Below are 16,849 nucleotides of genomic sequence, written 5' to 3'. Positions count from 1 at the left end.
TGTAAAAGACCCCAATGCACTTATCGAAAAGAGAAGGGGTTCGCCCCGGTGTTCCTGGCTGTGACTGCTGTATGCCCCCAAGCACCTTGTAAACCCCGTGCTGCTTTTTGTTGGTGTGTTATGTCTGTAACTGGCAATCATATCACATTTTTTTCTCCCCATAGGCAAATTAAATAGTCCCCTAATCAAACCAAAACAAACTTCATTTCCACTTCCTTAAAAAGGGATTTACCTCAGTGCACTTGATTGCCTCCATAACATAATATCCCAACAATTAATTTCAGATGGAATCTTGGCTTTCTGCTTCAGCCAACTGGAGCAAAACCAAAATGTCAGACGATCAAATTTTCTAGAAAGTGAGGAGTATCTCATGGATAGATCATGGAGGGAAAATGTCACTGCAGTTTGGTTGCATACTATACTCTTACCCAGATGAAAAAAACCCATAGCACACGTCATGGCTGTCACATACTGTGCATTGGACATTTCATTGATTCAACCTTCAAGCTGGGACTCTAAAAAGATATCCAGATAAAATAACTCTAGGTTCAGGGATCTCAAGAACAATATTTTCTTGAAAACGGAGCTCTAGATAAAAGCAAAGATCGATCAAGAAAATTGCATTCAAATTTGTAACTGTTAAAAAAAATACTTAACATTCATTTTGGGCATTCACACCAAACACAGGGATGCACCACCGTAAACAGTGAGAAACTGCTCTGAAGATCCTGGAGGCAATGACCAGGGGCACGGAGGCAATGACCAGGGGCATGTAAGCAGTGACCAGGGGCATGGCGACATTGACCAGGGGTATGTAAGCAATGACCAGGGGCACGGAGGCAATGACAATTGGCACTTAGGTAATGACCGGGGGCATGTAAGCAATGACCAAGGGCATGAAGGCATTGACCAGGGGCATGTAAGCAATGACCAGTGGCATGTAGACATTGACCAGGGGTATGTACATGTACATAAGCAATGACCAGGGACATGGAGGCAATAATAATAATAATAATAATAATAATAATAATAATAATAATAATAATAATAATAATAATAATAATAATAATAATAATAATAATAATAATAATAATAATAATAAGACTTGTAATGCGCACATATCCACCCTGCTGGGTGTTCAAGGCGCAGTAAACCAAAACAAAACAAAACAAAAACACAACACAAAGAAAAACAGACACAACAAAATTAGTCATTGAAAACCTGTGACATAAGATAAGTTTTGAGAAGAGACTTGAATTTTGCGGTACAAAGACAAGATCGAAGATTAAGTGGTAGAGAGTTCCAGATGCGTGGCGCGGCTACAGAAAAAGACCTGTCACCCCATGAGTGTCGAGACTTGGGTTCAATGAGGAGAAGCATGGAACTTGATCGAAGATTCCTTGATGGAGTGTAAACTTGAAGCAGTTCAGAAATATAGTGGGGAGCCTTGCCATTTAGAGCTTTGTGGACAATGAGCATCAGCTTGAAGATGATTCGTTGAGAGATAGGGAGCCAGTGTAGTTGTTTCAGAATGGAGGTGATAGAACAGGATTTTCTAGACAGTGTCACAATGCGGGCAGCAGTATTTTGGAGCCGTTGAAGTCGGGAAATCTGGTTGTTAGGAAGACTGTAGAGAAGAGCATTGCCGTTGTCAAGACGAGAAGTAACAAATGCGTGAATGACCTTTTCAGTGGCACTTTTGTCCAAGTACTTGCGAATCTTACCTATATTCCTGATGTGATATGATGATAAACGAACAATGTTGTTGATGTGTGGCTGAAGTGTCATCGATGAATCAAAAATAACCCCTAAGTTCCGAGCTTTCAGCGAGGGAGCTATCCGAGCATCACCGATGGAGATGTATGGCACTGAAACCTTAGTTAACTGTTGACGTGACCCAAATAAAAGGAACTCTGTCTTATCATCATTTAACTTCAGGAAGTTTTGTTGTGTCCAACGTCGAATCTCTTGGATGCATTTCTCAAGTCTTGCAATAGATGCATTGGCGTTTTCTTGAGAAGATTTAAACGTGATGTATAGCTGAGTGTCGTCTGCGTACACATGGTAATTCAGATTAAATTTGAGGATGATGTCGCGAATCGGTAAAGTGTACAGCGTAAACCACTGCGGGCCGAGTACCGACCCCTGTGGCACAGAGTACTTCAAAACAACAGGGTTGGATATCACAGTGCCAATACATACATGCTGAGTTCTGTTGTGGAGATACGATTTGCACCATGCTAGGGCTGTGTCCTCTATGCCAAGGTGATTCTGGAGCCGAGAGAGAAGGATGTTATGATCAACAGTGTCAAAAGCAGCACTCAAGTCTAGCAGGACTAGTGCTGTAAGGTTACCATTGTCCATAGAAGAGAGAATATCGTTGCTCACACGGACTAGTGCAGCCTCGGTCCCATGGAAAGGTTTGTATGCTGACTGGAACACGTCGGACAGGTTGAAAGTATGAATGTGATCAGAAATACGTGATGACACTACTCGTTCGATGACTTTTCCGAGATATTTTAAGTTTGCAACCGGTCTGTAGTTTTTTAATATCTCCTTGTCCAGGTTTGGTTTCTTGATGAGCGGCCTGATGTAGGAAACTTTGAGGCTATCGGGGAAACAACCGGAACTGAGAGATTCATTTACAAGCTTAGTGATGAAGGGTACAAATATATCAATGTTTTGCTTTATCATGGATGTTGATACTGGATCCAGCTCACAGGATTTTGAAGGAGATTTCATAATAACCCTTTGAATCTCATCAACAGTGGCAGGCTCAAACACAGATAGTCTACACTCTGGTTGAAGTTGTGGCAATGTCTGCGGCACGTTGTAAGGGACTGATGAAAATGATGAGCGGATGTCTGAAATCTTGGTGACAAAGAATTTCTGGAACTCATTTGCCAAGTCCTGGTCATTGTAGGTGGATGGAAGGACAGGGGTTTTGGGTTTGAGCAGCAACTTACCAATTATCTTGAAGAGCTTCTTTTGATCTCCTGAGGATTCTTGTACTTGAGATGAATAATGGATGATCTTTGCCTGGTTGATCAAATTCCTAACTACTTTACATTGGTTGCGATATTCTTGTCGTTGTATTGCCAATTTGCCATTTTTCCGCCACTTCCGCTCCAGTTGACGACAGATCTTTCTCGCTGTACGAATATCATCATTGAACCAGGAGACTTCAGTTCGGACCATTGGCACCTAGGTAATGACCGGGGACATGTAAGCAATGACCAGGGACATGGAGGCAATGACCATTGGCACTTAGGTAATGACCGGGGGCATGTAAGCAATGACCAAGGGCATGGAGGCAATGGCCATTGGCACCTAGGTAATGACCGGGGACATGTAAGCAATGACCAGGGACATGGAGGCAATGACCATTGGCACTTAGGTAATGACCGGGGGCATGTAAGCAATGACCAAGGGCATGGAGGCAATGGCCAGGGGCATGTAAGCAATGACCAGTGGCATGTAGACATTGACCAGGGGTATGTACATGTACATAAGCAATGACCAGTGGCATGGAGGTAATGACCCCGTGGCATGTGGCAATGACCAGGAACAAAAAGAAAAATTACTTTGGGCACTTAGGTAATGACCAGGGGCATGTAAGCAATGACCCGGGGGCATGAAGGCAATGGCCAGGGGCATGTAAGCAATGACCAGTGGCATGGAGGCATTGACCCAGGGGCATGTAAGCAATGACCAATTTGGCATGGAAGCATTGACCGGGGGCATGTAAGCAATGACCAGGGCATAGAGGCAATGGCCAGGGGCATGTAAGCAATGACCAGGGGCATTAAGGTATTTACCTCCATTGTCTCGGTGAAGTACATGTACCAAGTAAAAATGAATCATGGTTTACCATATTATCATGTGTGGCCATTGCCCTGTACCCTGTTATTTTGCTTAGCACTGAACAATGCTACATGCTTTTGACATAAGATGTTCAATCCATCAAAAGGAAGTCAATCCAATGACCTTTATCCTGGGGATCTCCTTCTAACATATTTGTTTTAATGAGCATCTGCTATACTTGTATGCAATGTTTAACGACTACACTAAACAAACAACCCATAAGACCTACACGATAATTTCAGTTTCATTGAGAAAGCACCAATTATCAAGCAGATCAGATCACTAAATCCATCAATGGCACCATCACAAAAATGTTGCATGCTGTGCACAATATCTGTTGGCAACAACATCTCCTTAACTCCGCTATTCATGGTGCCGTTCCCCTTATTTCCACCACCATCAGACCGTGGAGGATCTTCCTCCATGATCAGACTAAGACAGTGTCGCCTTTGCTTAGTCATGTTTTCTGCAATAATGAGCCTTTAATTGTGCCCTTCTCTGGAATCCTGAGGCCTCTCATCATAGAGGTCATCCCAACTTGACCTTAAAGTCTTTCCATCCCGTCTGACACTGGTCTAAGCGATCCATCTCTTTCTTGCTTGATAGAGACAGATGGGCACAGCTCAACAAGTCATTACAGTAGTGGATGACCATTGGATATTGTTTTAAATAAGAATCTGGTGCAATTATTTTGTCATGGGTCATTTCATTTTTAAGAATAACTACAAACAAAAATTAATTACAAACACAAATTGACTCAAGAGTTTTTTTTTACAACAAGTTCTGTCAGACCGTTTAAAAACATCACAATTTGTTCACATTTTTCTTAGCCATCATGAACTGACAAATGTGTAAAAAAAAAAAAGTCTTTGGACAAATCCACATTTTCTTGACAAAACCAGCAACCATCAATGACGTAATTTCCTAAGTTTCATGTTTTAAAGCCCACTGGACACCCGTTGATAATTGTCAAAGACCCAGTCCTCTCACTTGGTGTACCTCATCATGCATAAAATAACAAACCATGCTGTGAAAATTTGAACTCATTTAGTCATTGAAGTTGTAAGAGAATAGTGGATGAAAAACACCCTTGTTGCACAAATTGTATGCATTCAGATGCCTTGAATTCGAGACCTCAGCCGAGGTCTCGATTTCAATTCAAATATTTTTGTGAGAAATTACTTCTTTCTCAAAAACTACATTACTTCAGAGGGAGCCTATTCTCACAATGTTGTATACTATCAACAGCTCTCCTCGCTTGTTAACAAGTAAGTTAGTATGCTAACAATCACTTTGAGTCATTACCAATAGTGTCCAGTGCCTTTTATAAATGTGTGTATTATAAGTGGGGTATTTTTGTCATCAAGGGTATTAAATTTAAAGCATTCTATATTGATTATCTCCCATGGCCAGTTGCTTCTTTGCTCAATCAGCACTCTATGAACTCTCCCTACATCATTGCTTCATCCATCACTGCTGCAATTACCCTAAGTTCTTCATGTTAACGCCATTCACTGTCTACCATTCCACACAATGTCAACACCTTAAAGATACTTACATGTCTCTATTTTGTTGAGATTTTTGGCTGCAGTACGCTATCTGTTATTTTTCCCAAATGAATTAAAAGTATGAATTCAGAGACCAATGGGAGACTTTTTGTTATTTCCAGTTGGCTATTAAATATACCGATCCATTAGGCTCCTTCCACGACGCACGTGTGAGCAAGAACACGTGAGCCTCTCCAATGCCTTTCTGCAAAACTCTGTCGCACGCGCCAAGCATACGCGCACACATGTCAGACTTTATTTGTCGGACCTTCGTTGCATTGTGATTGGTCAATATGCAATGGGGCAGAGCTTTTGGTCTATTCTGAATATGCACACACTTCTGAGAACGATTGATTTACCTGGTAAGTCTACTGCCCCTAGTGTCCTCAAATATTTTTTATTCAATAACTTTGTTTTATCACCGTTACTGGGAGTAGATTGTTCAAGAATTTATGTTTGCTTTCTGAAAAAACCTTGGCCTCATTTTTCTCTTGAAAAAACATACTACCTCATATGCAAAACAACCTTTCAAAAATAGAAGTGATAATTTCTGTCCAAATTGATATGAACAGTTTTGTTCATTACCATGAGCCCATGGTGTGTCGCAACGCATGACTTGAAGTAATTAAACAAAATCAGTCGAAACAAATTAATACATGGCAATGAAATTGACAAAGCTCACGTAGGAAGACATTATTAACTATATGTACTGGTCGGTTCAATCTTATTACGTATCTCAGACGACGGTGAATGAAGCCAAAACAAAAATCTACATCCTGCAGCGTTTTGCCTTGGTCGTTATTCCAATACTACAAAATGAATAAAATAACCAGTTAATGAAAGATTTGGCCTTGGTGGAGAACCAAGCCCCCATGTAGGTATCCCTTGTAAGTAAATCAAGCTATCAGACCATCTCCAAGGCTGCAACATCTGTTTATGGCCACATAACAGCCAGCATCCATCCCTGTACATTCCCTCTACCTCCGGAATGCCAAACACCCCAAGATTGCCGAGTATGCAAAGAGCTGGCTCTCACTGAGCATGTGAGGGCAGTGTTCTAATTTCATGAGGGTCAGGACATTGGGGAGTTGTTATCACACGAGGGCTCACTGTTTTTCATTTGACTTTAAAACCCTAGTCTAGACCGACAACCTGTAAATTACAAAGGCTACATCTGGTGCAATACTCTAGGGACTTCAACCCGCCAGCCGGTTTCAGAAGACCTTTATCAATGAGCTTCAATATTCCTTTCCAATTTACTACCTAAGCGACAACCTTGTGCACTTGGATAATAGTAAAGTAGTGTACACCCAAGATGGCCGTTCAATCTTTTCTTCAATTGTGGACGGTGTCAAAAGAAAAATGAAACAAACTTTTCGTCATTCATCTCTGATGTGTATTAAACCTTTACAAAACCTGCTAAATTCAAAATGGCTTAAAACCTAAATTTTCCTTCATTTTCTTGACCAAAAACTTGTTATATTTTTGCAAGACTGACACCTTCTTGTTATTTGCAAAATGGCTTGACTGATTACAGATCTAAGAGATGTTAAATTTGCATCGGGGATAAAGAATATCAGTTTTGGTTTTTACCCATACACCGCTGTGTGTTAGCACTGTATACTCAGTACTTTCCCCAGTCCTATGAAAAAATATCACAGGCATGTTACTTGGGTGGGATTCGAACCCACGACCCTTGCAATTCTAGAGTAGTGTCTTACCAGCTAGACTGCCGAGGTTGCCCGGTAGCTAGAGGCAGTTCGAATCCTATGTTTTGGCAGCGGGTAATCTGTACCGATTACAGATCAACAAATGTCTTAATGAATCTAGCTACATGTACAACTTGTTATGCTATATCATATACATGTAACACCTTGTTTACAAATGGAGCCCCAACTTCCTGAGGTACACATGTATGATTTTGTACAAAGCTCAAGGAGAGAAAAATTAATTTGTATCAAATTTTGATATTTAAAGAAGGGGGGCACAGCTCAAAACATGTTCAGCATTTAATATGGAAGTCTTATATAGCGCACGTATCTACCAACAAGGTACTCAAGGCACGTAGTATATATCTTTATACAGAACGAGAGGTTATTGAAAGTTATGAATTCTGAGACCCAATTATGTAGCACCTTATGGTTTACAAGGTGCTACGTACATTTAGCAGCCACAGCCAGGAACACAGGGGCGAACCCCTTTTCTTTTCGATAAGTGACCCAGGATCTTTTACATGCGTTACGCAACACATGGGACCAACGGCTTTAAGTCCCATCCGAAGGATGAAGCAATGGTTAAAGCCATTGGACACTTTTGGTAAACAGTATTGTCCAAAGGCCCACACTTCGTGTATCTTAACTTACATATAAAATAACAAACCTTTGAAAATTTAGGCTCAATCGGTCATCAGGTCGGGAGAAAATAACGAGAAAACCACCCTTGTTTCCGCCCGTTTCACCGTGTCATGACATGTGTTTAAAATAAAACCGTAATTCTCGATATCGAGAATTGATCATTGTTTTAATGTTTTCTCAAAAAGAACAGCATTTCATGGAATATTATTTCAAGAGAAGTCTTTCACCATTACCTTCTGTAAACCCTGTAAGTTATTTGTAAATCTGTGATTTTTTTTTTTTTAATGATCCGAAAGTGTATAATGGCTTTAAAGGTAAGGTACATGTTTGATAGTTGTCAAAGACCAGTGTTCTCACTTGGTGTATCCCATCATAAGCATAAAATAACAAGCCTGTGAAAATTTGGGCTCAATTGGTCATCGAACTTGCGAGAAAATGATGATAGAAAAAACACCCTTGTTGGACGAATTTGTTTTCTTTCATACAAGAATAAAAGACTTCTATAGCTAGAAGTCTTTTATTATTTAAGTGAGAAATCACCTTTTTCTCAAAAACTATGTTACTTCAGAGGGAGTCGTTTCCCACAATGTTTCATACTATCAACAGCTCTCAAATGCTCGTTACCAAGTCAGTTTTTTAGTTAATATTTGTTTTGAGTAATTACCAAACATGTACCTTCCCTTTAAGAGTCTTGCTTAAGGACACAAGTGTCACGACTGGTAATATTTACTTTTACAACTCTTGAATCAATATGGAAAATGTTTTTCAAATGTAAAAATTTACCATGTAACTAGTGTAGTATCTTGCCCAACAGAAAGGCCCTGGAATAAACAAGGTTATTTTTGTTGTGGATGGTCTATTTGAATGGACATGTAACTGGTTGAAGAGACGGACTTGGTTATGAAGCTAGGGACCCACTGGTTTATAAAGTGTCCAGTGTGATAAAACAGACAGTTTCTTAGCAACTAGCTTTCCAACAGGTGGAAAGGAAGCCCACTCAGCGAATAAACCACCAGGAGACAAATCACTGTGTAAAAAAAAATAAAATCCCTGGCCCTAATAAAAGTGGAAATTAAGAAAAAACATCCGCATGAATGTCTCAAGAAACCAAAGTCTCTTGAGACTGTTAACATTAAGCGCAACTTTAAAATGAATCGTAGTTTTAATGCGAGAACTTGTCAAATAAATCTCTAACTGAATACATCCCTGGTGAAACGATGGATAATTGTAAAGGAAGTGAGTGCCCTCGGACAGGCGTGGGGACGAATCAACGAGAAGTGAACATGATAGACCCATGAGGAAACCCCCTGCTCTTACAGTGGTTTAAGAAAGTCGTCAAACATTTGGACGTATGCCAGGCTCCTACAGTGCCTAGCACAAGGGGGTAGTGAAGCTGCTATGGCAGAAGTTATATACACTGTACAGCTCAACCTGGCAGAAGGTTGAAAGCAATTGAATGAGTAACAATGTATTCTGAAACAATTGAGTTGGAAAGTCTAATTGTTTAACAGCCATTTATAAGTGAATTATGTCAAGTGGAATTAAGTAGTTGTACGAACACACGTACTTTGAGATTTATTTCAGCAATTGCTAACGTCTACTGTCTCCCCATGGTCTGCCATTTCGGAGTTCAAATTGCTCGTAATGGTACATGTATATCGCACATCTAACTGTGTGTGCATCGTCTCACAAAGGCCATGCACAATAACACACGTTATCTATTAGGAGGTATTGTTTAAATAATGGCATTTCCACTTGTTGGTAACCCCTGGAATTATAGATACAAAGGAGCTTCTAGGAACAATAACCTCAGCGCTAGATAAGTAGATCAAAGTATAAGGTTAACTTTAATCATGGAGAAATTCCTGCATAATTTATTTGTCCGGGCAGACTTCAAGAAGTTAGAATTCAGATAAAGGTAAACTTTTTTTCATTACATTGTTTTACTCTATTCTCAAAAACAACAGCACCTCAGCAACTAACATTTTAAGGTATGCTTTCTACTATCATTATCTTCAAACGGTGTAAGTTTAATGTAAATCTGCAGACATTGCATTTTGTGTTACAAAAAGTACCCAGACCCTTTAATACAGAGAAGTCATCACTCAAAGAACTGTCAACAAAGAAAACCTCAAAGCAACGATTTACAGATCAATCATGGAGGGGAAATGAGTCGGCACGGAGTGGGAAATGGAGGGAATCCAACGGAATCTAAAAACAATCCACTCTGGGAGAACGAGAGCACCTCCTGGGAATCTTTGATGGCACAACTCCACAGAGAACAAAAGAGTTGAGGGTATTGTCACAGGAATTTCTGCAACAGAACTTAACAAAACACATCCTCGGTAAAAGGAAATCAAATCATGGCTTTTATTTTGGGGAGGAACTGACACAATTTCCACGATGTGGTGACAGGATTAAAAAGAATTTATCGAAACAATGGTTTTGAAGACCCAGAAATGTTAGTCTGAAAGGTGTAAACTATTAACTTTTATGTGGATGGTGAGTCAGACAAGACTTGTGCAAGATGGCCAGGTCAAAACTTTCCTTTGGTGATGCATTGTACTTTGCAAAGATAAGAGCAAAGTTGTGGTTGTGGCAGAGCAGTCTCGTACATCAGCGCCTTGTCAAGTTGTCATATGAGGCAACTTTTACTGGCAACTTAGAGGCAACCAACTGCAGTACATGAAAATGGAACACTTTGGTAGCACCAGACTAATTTTTCAAACGGTGTCTTCCACTCCCCAAGAAAAATTCAACTGTGATTGCCTTTTCTTCTTAGAGGTTGCCTGGCATTCAGGTTGCCTGTCTCATTTCTTGTGGCTAAGTCATCAGGGTGTGAGTTTGCATCCTCTTCATGACATTTGAGTCATTGAGCGAGACCCTTGACTTTAATTTGCTTCTCTCACCCAGCAGTAAGTAGGTGTGAGGGCAGTGATGGTTCTTGTGATTGATTTAGCTTAGTGTACTAGTAATACCGCAGGCTGTGTACTCCCAGGGAGCTGATATGGTTTATATAATGAAATAAATGGCCCAGTGACCAGGGTAATAATGATGGAACGCCATGAGCGTTAATGCGTGATGGATTTGAGAGGAAAAAATTACCACTTTTATAAATATTGTTAATTCATTATCAAGTCCGTGAAACAGCACATGTGGCACATACATGTACATCATGTAGTGTCGAACATTATCCAAAAAACCTGTTAAAAGGATGTTAACTGTTTAAAATTTAAGTAAGAAGAAGACGATCAGAGTGTACTGATCGAAACGTCGAGTTGAAACCAATGGTTATTTTCGGAACCACCCCAACTCATTAGAGATAGTCATTACATGGTGTTATTGCAAACCTTTCCATACCATATGTTTAAAATTTAACCTTATACATGTAGACAAACGCTACGGTACTTTGCAAACATTACAAGTGAAGAACACTTGTGTCTGCCAGTCCAGCCACCATTATGGTCACTTACTTTTCTACGTTAACTTATCTTTCACGGACAACTCAGTATAAATGTTGTGGAATTTCAGGTATAAAAAAGCCATACATGTAAATGCACTTAATATGTAAAACTTATACTGAGCTTATTGGGCATGTCCTGGCAATAAAGGGTATGCTTACTCTCTATGAATCAAGATGATGTACAGCCCTTTCAAAATTGGCAAAACTCACTACCCTCTATGCCCAAATAAGGTGTTATTTGAAAGCTCATATTCACAAGTATTTGATGATCGAATGAACCTAGTTTAGATTTTTTTGCAGGAAGTGTCAAGTTTAGGGAAAAGGAGTGATGACACATTTTGGCATTTCTCTTGAGATAAGAGCTATTTATAAGTACAAACAAAGGCAAAACCAAACTTGTCAAAAACCTTGAATTATCTTTAAGAAATAAAATTACTGAAAAGGGCCAGATAGCTCAGTTGGTAGAGCGCTGGTATGTTAAACTGTTGATTGCCAGTTCAAATCTTGTCCTACTCAACTTGTCTTTGCTCAACCCAAAATCGTATTACAAAATGTACCAGGTTAGTTCCCCGTGTAAATATTATTACTCAGGCAACACTTATAAGCCTTTCTTTGGTTCTTGGTTGGTTTTCCTCCAGAATACTCCATGAAAGAGTTTTGAATGAGGTTGCAAAGGGTGGACAAATGAAGAATAGACTTTTCGTTAATAACAGCAGCTTTAAGTGTAGTTGAACAGGATTGAGTAATTGTTGACAGCTGGAGGTTGTTCCAAGACTGGCTTGGCAGAGATAAAAAGAGTCGGCATAAACTTGTGAGTTGGTAGCCAGAATTTCAAACTGGTTTGAGTGTCCTTGTCTGCATTGGTTAAGTTTGGGCTAAACAAAATTTTTGAACGAACAGTTAACTTAATTAAGTCAAAATCGTTTTGCACCATAAGACAAAAAACCCCCATTATTATTAAGTCAGAAGGGCAATACTTAGGATTGGGTGAAACCTTGGCTTTTCTACCCTAACCTATTGGCAGACTAACACTGAATATAAGACTCACAAAGACACATGTTGGTTTACCAACAATATACCAAAAAGCAAGCCACCATTGAATTGACTCATACTAACAAAGTCATGAACTATAGTTATAATGAGGTGCTGAATTGTTGAAGCTGTTTTCAATCTCTTATGTGTTTGAGCGTTTGTTGCAAATTTGCCGAGTAAATAGTCTAAAACGCACCCCCTTACTAAAATGAAAAGGTCTGAATGTAAGTAAATAATAGCTTACCTGTAGGTTCTCGCAGTACTTCCACGTAGGCAGAAGGGAAGATTCCTTTTCTATTTCCGATACGCCCCTCCCACCAATTAGCATCAATCTTTTTGACTAGCTCAATGTATTCTCCCTGACATAAAATACAACAAATAAATAGCAATAAATACATTTGTCTGTACTGTATTATAAGTTATCACACAAGCGCGAGTTAAATACGGAAAAATAGAGCGCTTCTGCGTCCCATATCCAACGAGGCTGAAGGTCGAGTATGGGACGCAGACGCGCAATATTTTCTGTATTTCCATGAGTGGCGTGTGATAACGTATTTATCTTCAAGCAAACTTGGCACATGACATAGAACACACAAGACGCATGGTAGTGATATTAGCCGTGCAATATAGGTTTTTATCAACACTCCATTCCGCAATTCTGATTGGATGATTAGCGCGTACTTGAAGATAAAGGTTTTTATCAACACTCCATTCTGCAATTCTGATTGGTGGATTAGCGTGTACTTGAAGATAATAATGTTTTTCATTGTTATCATTACTAGTATTTTAGTAATTTATCTACTCATGTAACCTCTAGCAGTTATTTCTGATAGTTTTTTTTTTTTTGCCCTCTTGTTTGTCTGTCCATATGTCTAAAAACTTTTTAGTCTTTTGAGTCTGGTTTGTCCTGTATGGGATCCCTAAATCAAGCAAACGCTTACAGGGGATTTCCACCATGCCACTTACTCTTTCCTTTTACTACAATTATTTAGTGTCATTAGTGCATTATTGATACTTGTACACATATTGTGTGAAATGAAAATAGATATTGTTGAATTAATTAATAAAAATAATTAGAGCAAAAGTTTCACTTTGTACCCACAGGAAACATTGAACAGAATACAGGCCTTATACTTCATGGAAGCAATGGGGACACTTGTCTCTGTTGCCCAATGTTATTGCCGTGGTGCCTCTTCGAATAGAAAGTTACAAATTTGTTCCTCATAGAGGTTCCCTATACCACAAAGACCCACGGTATCCACCAATACCCCTGGGTGAAGAGACGCAATTATAGTAACGCATCTTGCTCAAAAAATACAAGTGTCATGATTGGGATTCGAACCCACATTCCGATTACTTAAACCACCAATACTTAAAGTCGATGCTCTTAACCACTCGGCCATGACACCCTAAATGCCAGTTGATAACCTTGCCACGGTGTGTTGCAAATTATTTTTACTTGTTATCATCTCCTCCGAAGCTTACTCGTTAATAATCTTACAAATTTACTAAAGAGTAAATGTTTCGATCACAAAACATTTTATAAGAAGGTACCACGAATCCTAAACTGACCTTATTGAAGTTGAGTTCCGTCTGTGTTTCTCCCGAGAACTTATACTTGGCTCTTGCTTTACCTTCCAGGCCTGGACCCTGAAGCTGGGCCTTCTTGGCATCTTCAAGTGATGTCACGACCTACACAAATTGATAAGAAAAATTCAAAATTTTAGTCTCACTACGCTGAACTCAGAGAGAAAGTTGAACCCCGACTAAGAAACCCTGCATATCGTGCAACTTTAACCATATCAGCAAACTATAGGCACAATAACAATAACAGTAACAGTAACAGTAACAGTAACAGTAACAGTAACAGTAACAGTAACAGTAACAGTAACAGTAACAGTAACAGTAACAGTAACAGTAACAGTAACAGTAACAGTAACAGTAACAGTAACAGTAACAGTAACAGTAACAGTAACAGTAACAGTAACAGTAACAGTAACAGTAACAGTAACAGTAACAGTAACAGTAACAGTAACAATAACAATAACAATAACAATAACAATAAAAATAACAATAACAATAACAATAACAATAACAATAACAATAATAATAACAATAATAATAATAATAATAATAATAATAATAACATATGACATCTTTCTTTTGCATGCTGTGATAAAATGAAACAACATAATAATAATAATAATAATAATAATAATAAGACTTGTAATGCGCACATATCCACCCTGCTGGATGAGCATGTCTGATTTGGAAGTGTTTCTTTTACTAACAAAGTTTTTATTTATATTGCATGAAGTTAGGAAACATGAGACATTGTAAATTGAGAAATGAGCTTCATACAACAACCTTTTCGGTTAAATGCACCGCCACAATCATGGGTAAACTTGAATGAGCAACAGATAAATATTCAGTAACTTTTTACAGATTTTGTATTCAACAAACACAAGCAATTTATTCAACTTTGATACAACATTTGGTAATTGATGTACATGTATGGGCAGTGGACACTATTGGTAATTACTCAAAATAATTATTAGCATAAAACCTTACTTGGTAACAAGTAATGGGTAGAGGTTAATGGTATAAAACATTGTGAGAAACGGCACCCTCTGAAGTGCCATAGTTTTCAAGAAAGAAGTAATTTTCCACGAATTTGATTTCGAGACCTCAAGTTTAGAACTTGAGGTCTCGAAATCAACTATCTAAACGCACACAATTTCGTGTGACAAGGGTATTTTTTTCTTTCATTATTATCTCGCAAATTCGATGACTGTTTGAGCTCAAATTTTCACAGGTTAGTTATATTATGTATGTTGAGATACACCAAGTGTGAAGACTGGTCTTTGACAATTACCAATAGTGTCCACTGTCTTTAAATAACTGCTACATCAGTGATTATCAAACTGATGCTCATGAAATTGACACAACAACATGTGTATCCATGATTGTGGCTGTGAACTTAAATGAAAACAGGTAAATGTTCAGCTGCCTGTGGTCATGATGGTTATTTAGGTACAAGCCGCTTGCAGGCGCTATGGTCTCTCTAGGGTTAGTACACTGTTCCATCCGTAATAATAATAATCATAATAATAATAATTAAAACTCATTAAGCACCATCTATCTAAGACACTAGGCAGTGGACACTATTGGTAATTACTCAAAATAATTATTATCATAAAACCTTTCTTGATTACGAGTAATGGGGAGTAATGTTTTTTCTTTCATTAATATCTTACAACTTCGACGACCGATTGAGCTCAAGTTTTCACAGGTTTGTTATTTTATGCATATGTTGAGATAAACCAACTGTGCAGACTGGTCTTTGACAATTACCAATAGTGTCCACTGTCTTTAACTTACTCCGAGGCGCATAAAAACCAAACAAAAAACAGAGAGAGTAACAAAAAAGAAAACAAATTACGTAGCTTGGAAAGAAATAAAGAGTACATTGAATAAAACAGAATAAATAACATAAACGTGTTGGTAAACAAAAAAAATAACAAACGGGAAGTAAATCATAAGAAATATTGAATAGTTGAGTTTTTAGCAATGTTTTGAAAATGTCCAGAGCTGTTGTACATAGCTCGTATATGTAAAGGAAGAGAGTTCCAGAGAATGGGTGCAGATACAGAAAAAGCACGATCACCGTTGGAATTGATTGTTTTAGAGACAGTTAAGAGAAATTAGTTTCTAGAGCGAAGATTGCAAGTTGGGGTATATGGTGAGAGAATTTCTTTGTGATATGGAGAAACCTTACCATTTATAGCTTTCCAGGCAAGCAAAATGACTTTGAAAAGGCATTGTAAGTGTTTTGTTTGCATGATATAATATTAAAAGACAGTTTAGCCTTATCATGTGATACAACTCACCTCAATATAACTGGATGGGAAGATTCCAGCATGGCCATGGTGCTCACCCTCGTACCAATTCTTGTCAATTTTCCGTAGAAGGTAAATTGTATCTCCTTTATCGAAACTCAACTCCCTGTCGAAGCAAAAACATAAAACTTAAGCAACAGAAGGCTGATAAATTTACTATTAAACAATCATCCTACACTGTACATCCTACATCAACTATTTGACTATCAACTATTCCCCTTTTGAATTTTCAAAAGGTGCGTCCTTGGTACTTTGCTTGCCATCATCGGTGTTCAAGTATTGGTAATGCTTGTTTTATTATTACTTTGTCGCCTTTATGAACACCCTTTGTAAGAAAAGAAGTGGTGCTTACTGAAGCAGGAAATTCAATGCTTAGGTCAACTGATTTTATTGGTTAGCAGGAAATTTATTGCTTGCGCGCATGTGTACTTGGCATTCTTTGCTGTCACAGCTCATGCAGAAATTCTTCCCTTGCACAGTAAGCAGAGAATGGTGATAGTCAGCGCATAAATTGGGCGGTAAGCAGACCTATGCATTGGGCCCTGTTGGATTGGGTCAGTAGAACATACTTTATTTTATACTCACTTGTGGGACTGAGCCTTGAATGGATATAAAGCTAAAGCACACGCCTTGACCTGATAAGATTGGAGAGGGAAAAAAGAGAAACAGAATCAAGGAAATGACCTGGAA

The 16,849-nt window shown here is 38.7% G+C and overlaps 1 protein-coding gene across 5 annotated transcripts in view; it reads right to left on the bottom strand.

The window, feature by feature from the left end:
• LOC139953315 (uncharacterized) overlaps positions 1-16,849 on the bottom strand; it is a 130,021-nt gene that overhangs the window by 16,631 nt on the left and 96,541 nt on the right. For all 5 annotated transcript variants that reach the window (XM_071952810.1, XM_071952811.1, XM_071952813.1 and 2 more), the window contains 4 exons: positions 16,745-16,794; positions 16,151-16,265; positions 13,833-13,952; positions 12,505-12,619 (listed from right to left, as the gene is read on the bottom strand). In XM_071952810.1, coding sequence (XP_071808911.1) covers positions 12,505-12,619; positions 13,833-13,952; positions 16,151-16,265; positions 16,745-16,794 — 400 coding nt within the window. The remainder of the gene's footprint in view (positions 1-12,504; positions 12,620-13,832; positions 13,953-16,150; positions 16,266-16,744; positions 16,795-16,849) is intronic.

The sequence above is a fragment of the Asterias amurensis genome, chromosome 21, assembly GCF_032118995.1.
Source record: "Asterias amurensis chromosome 21, ASM3211899v1".
NCBI lineage: Eukaryota > Metazoa > Echinodermata > Asteroidea > Forcipulatida > Asteriidae > Asterias > Asterias amurensis.
This window is presented reverse-complemented; position numbering and strand designations above follow the sequence as displayed.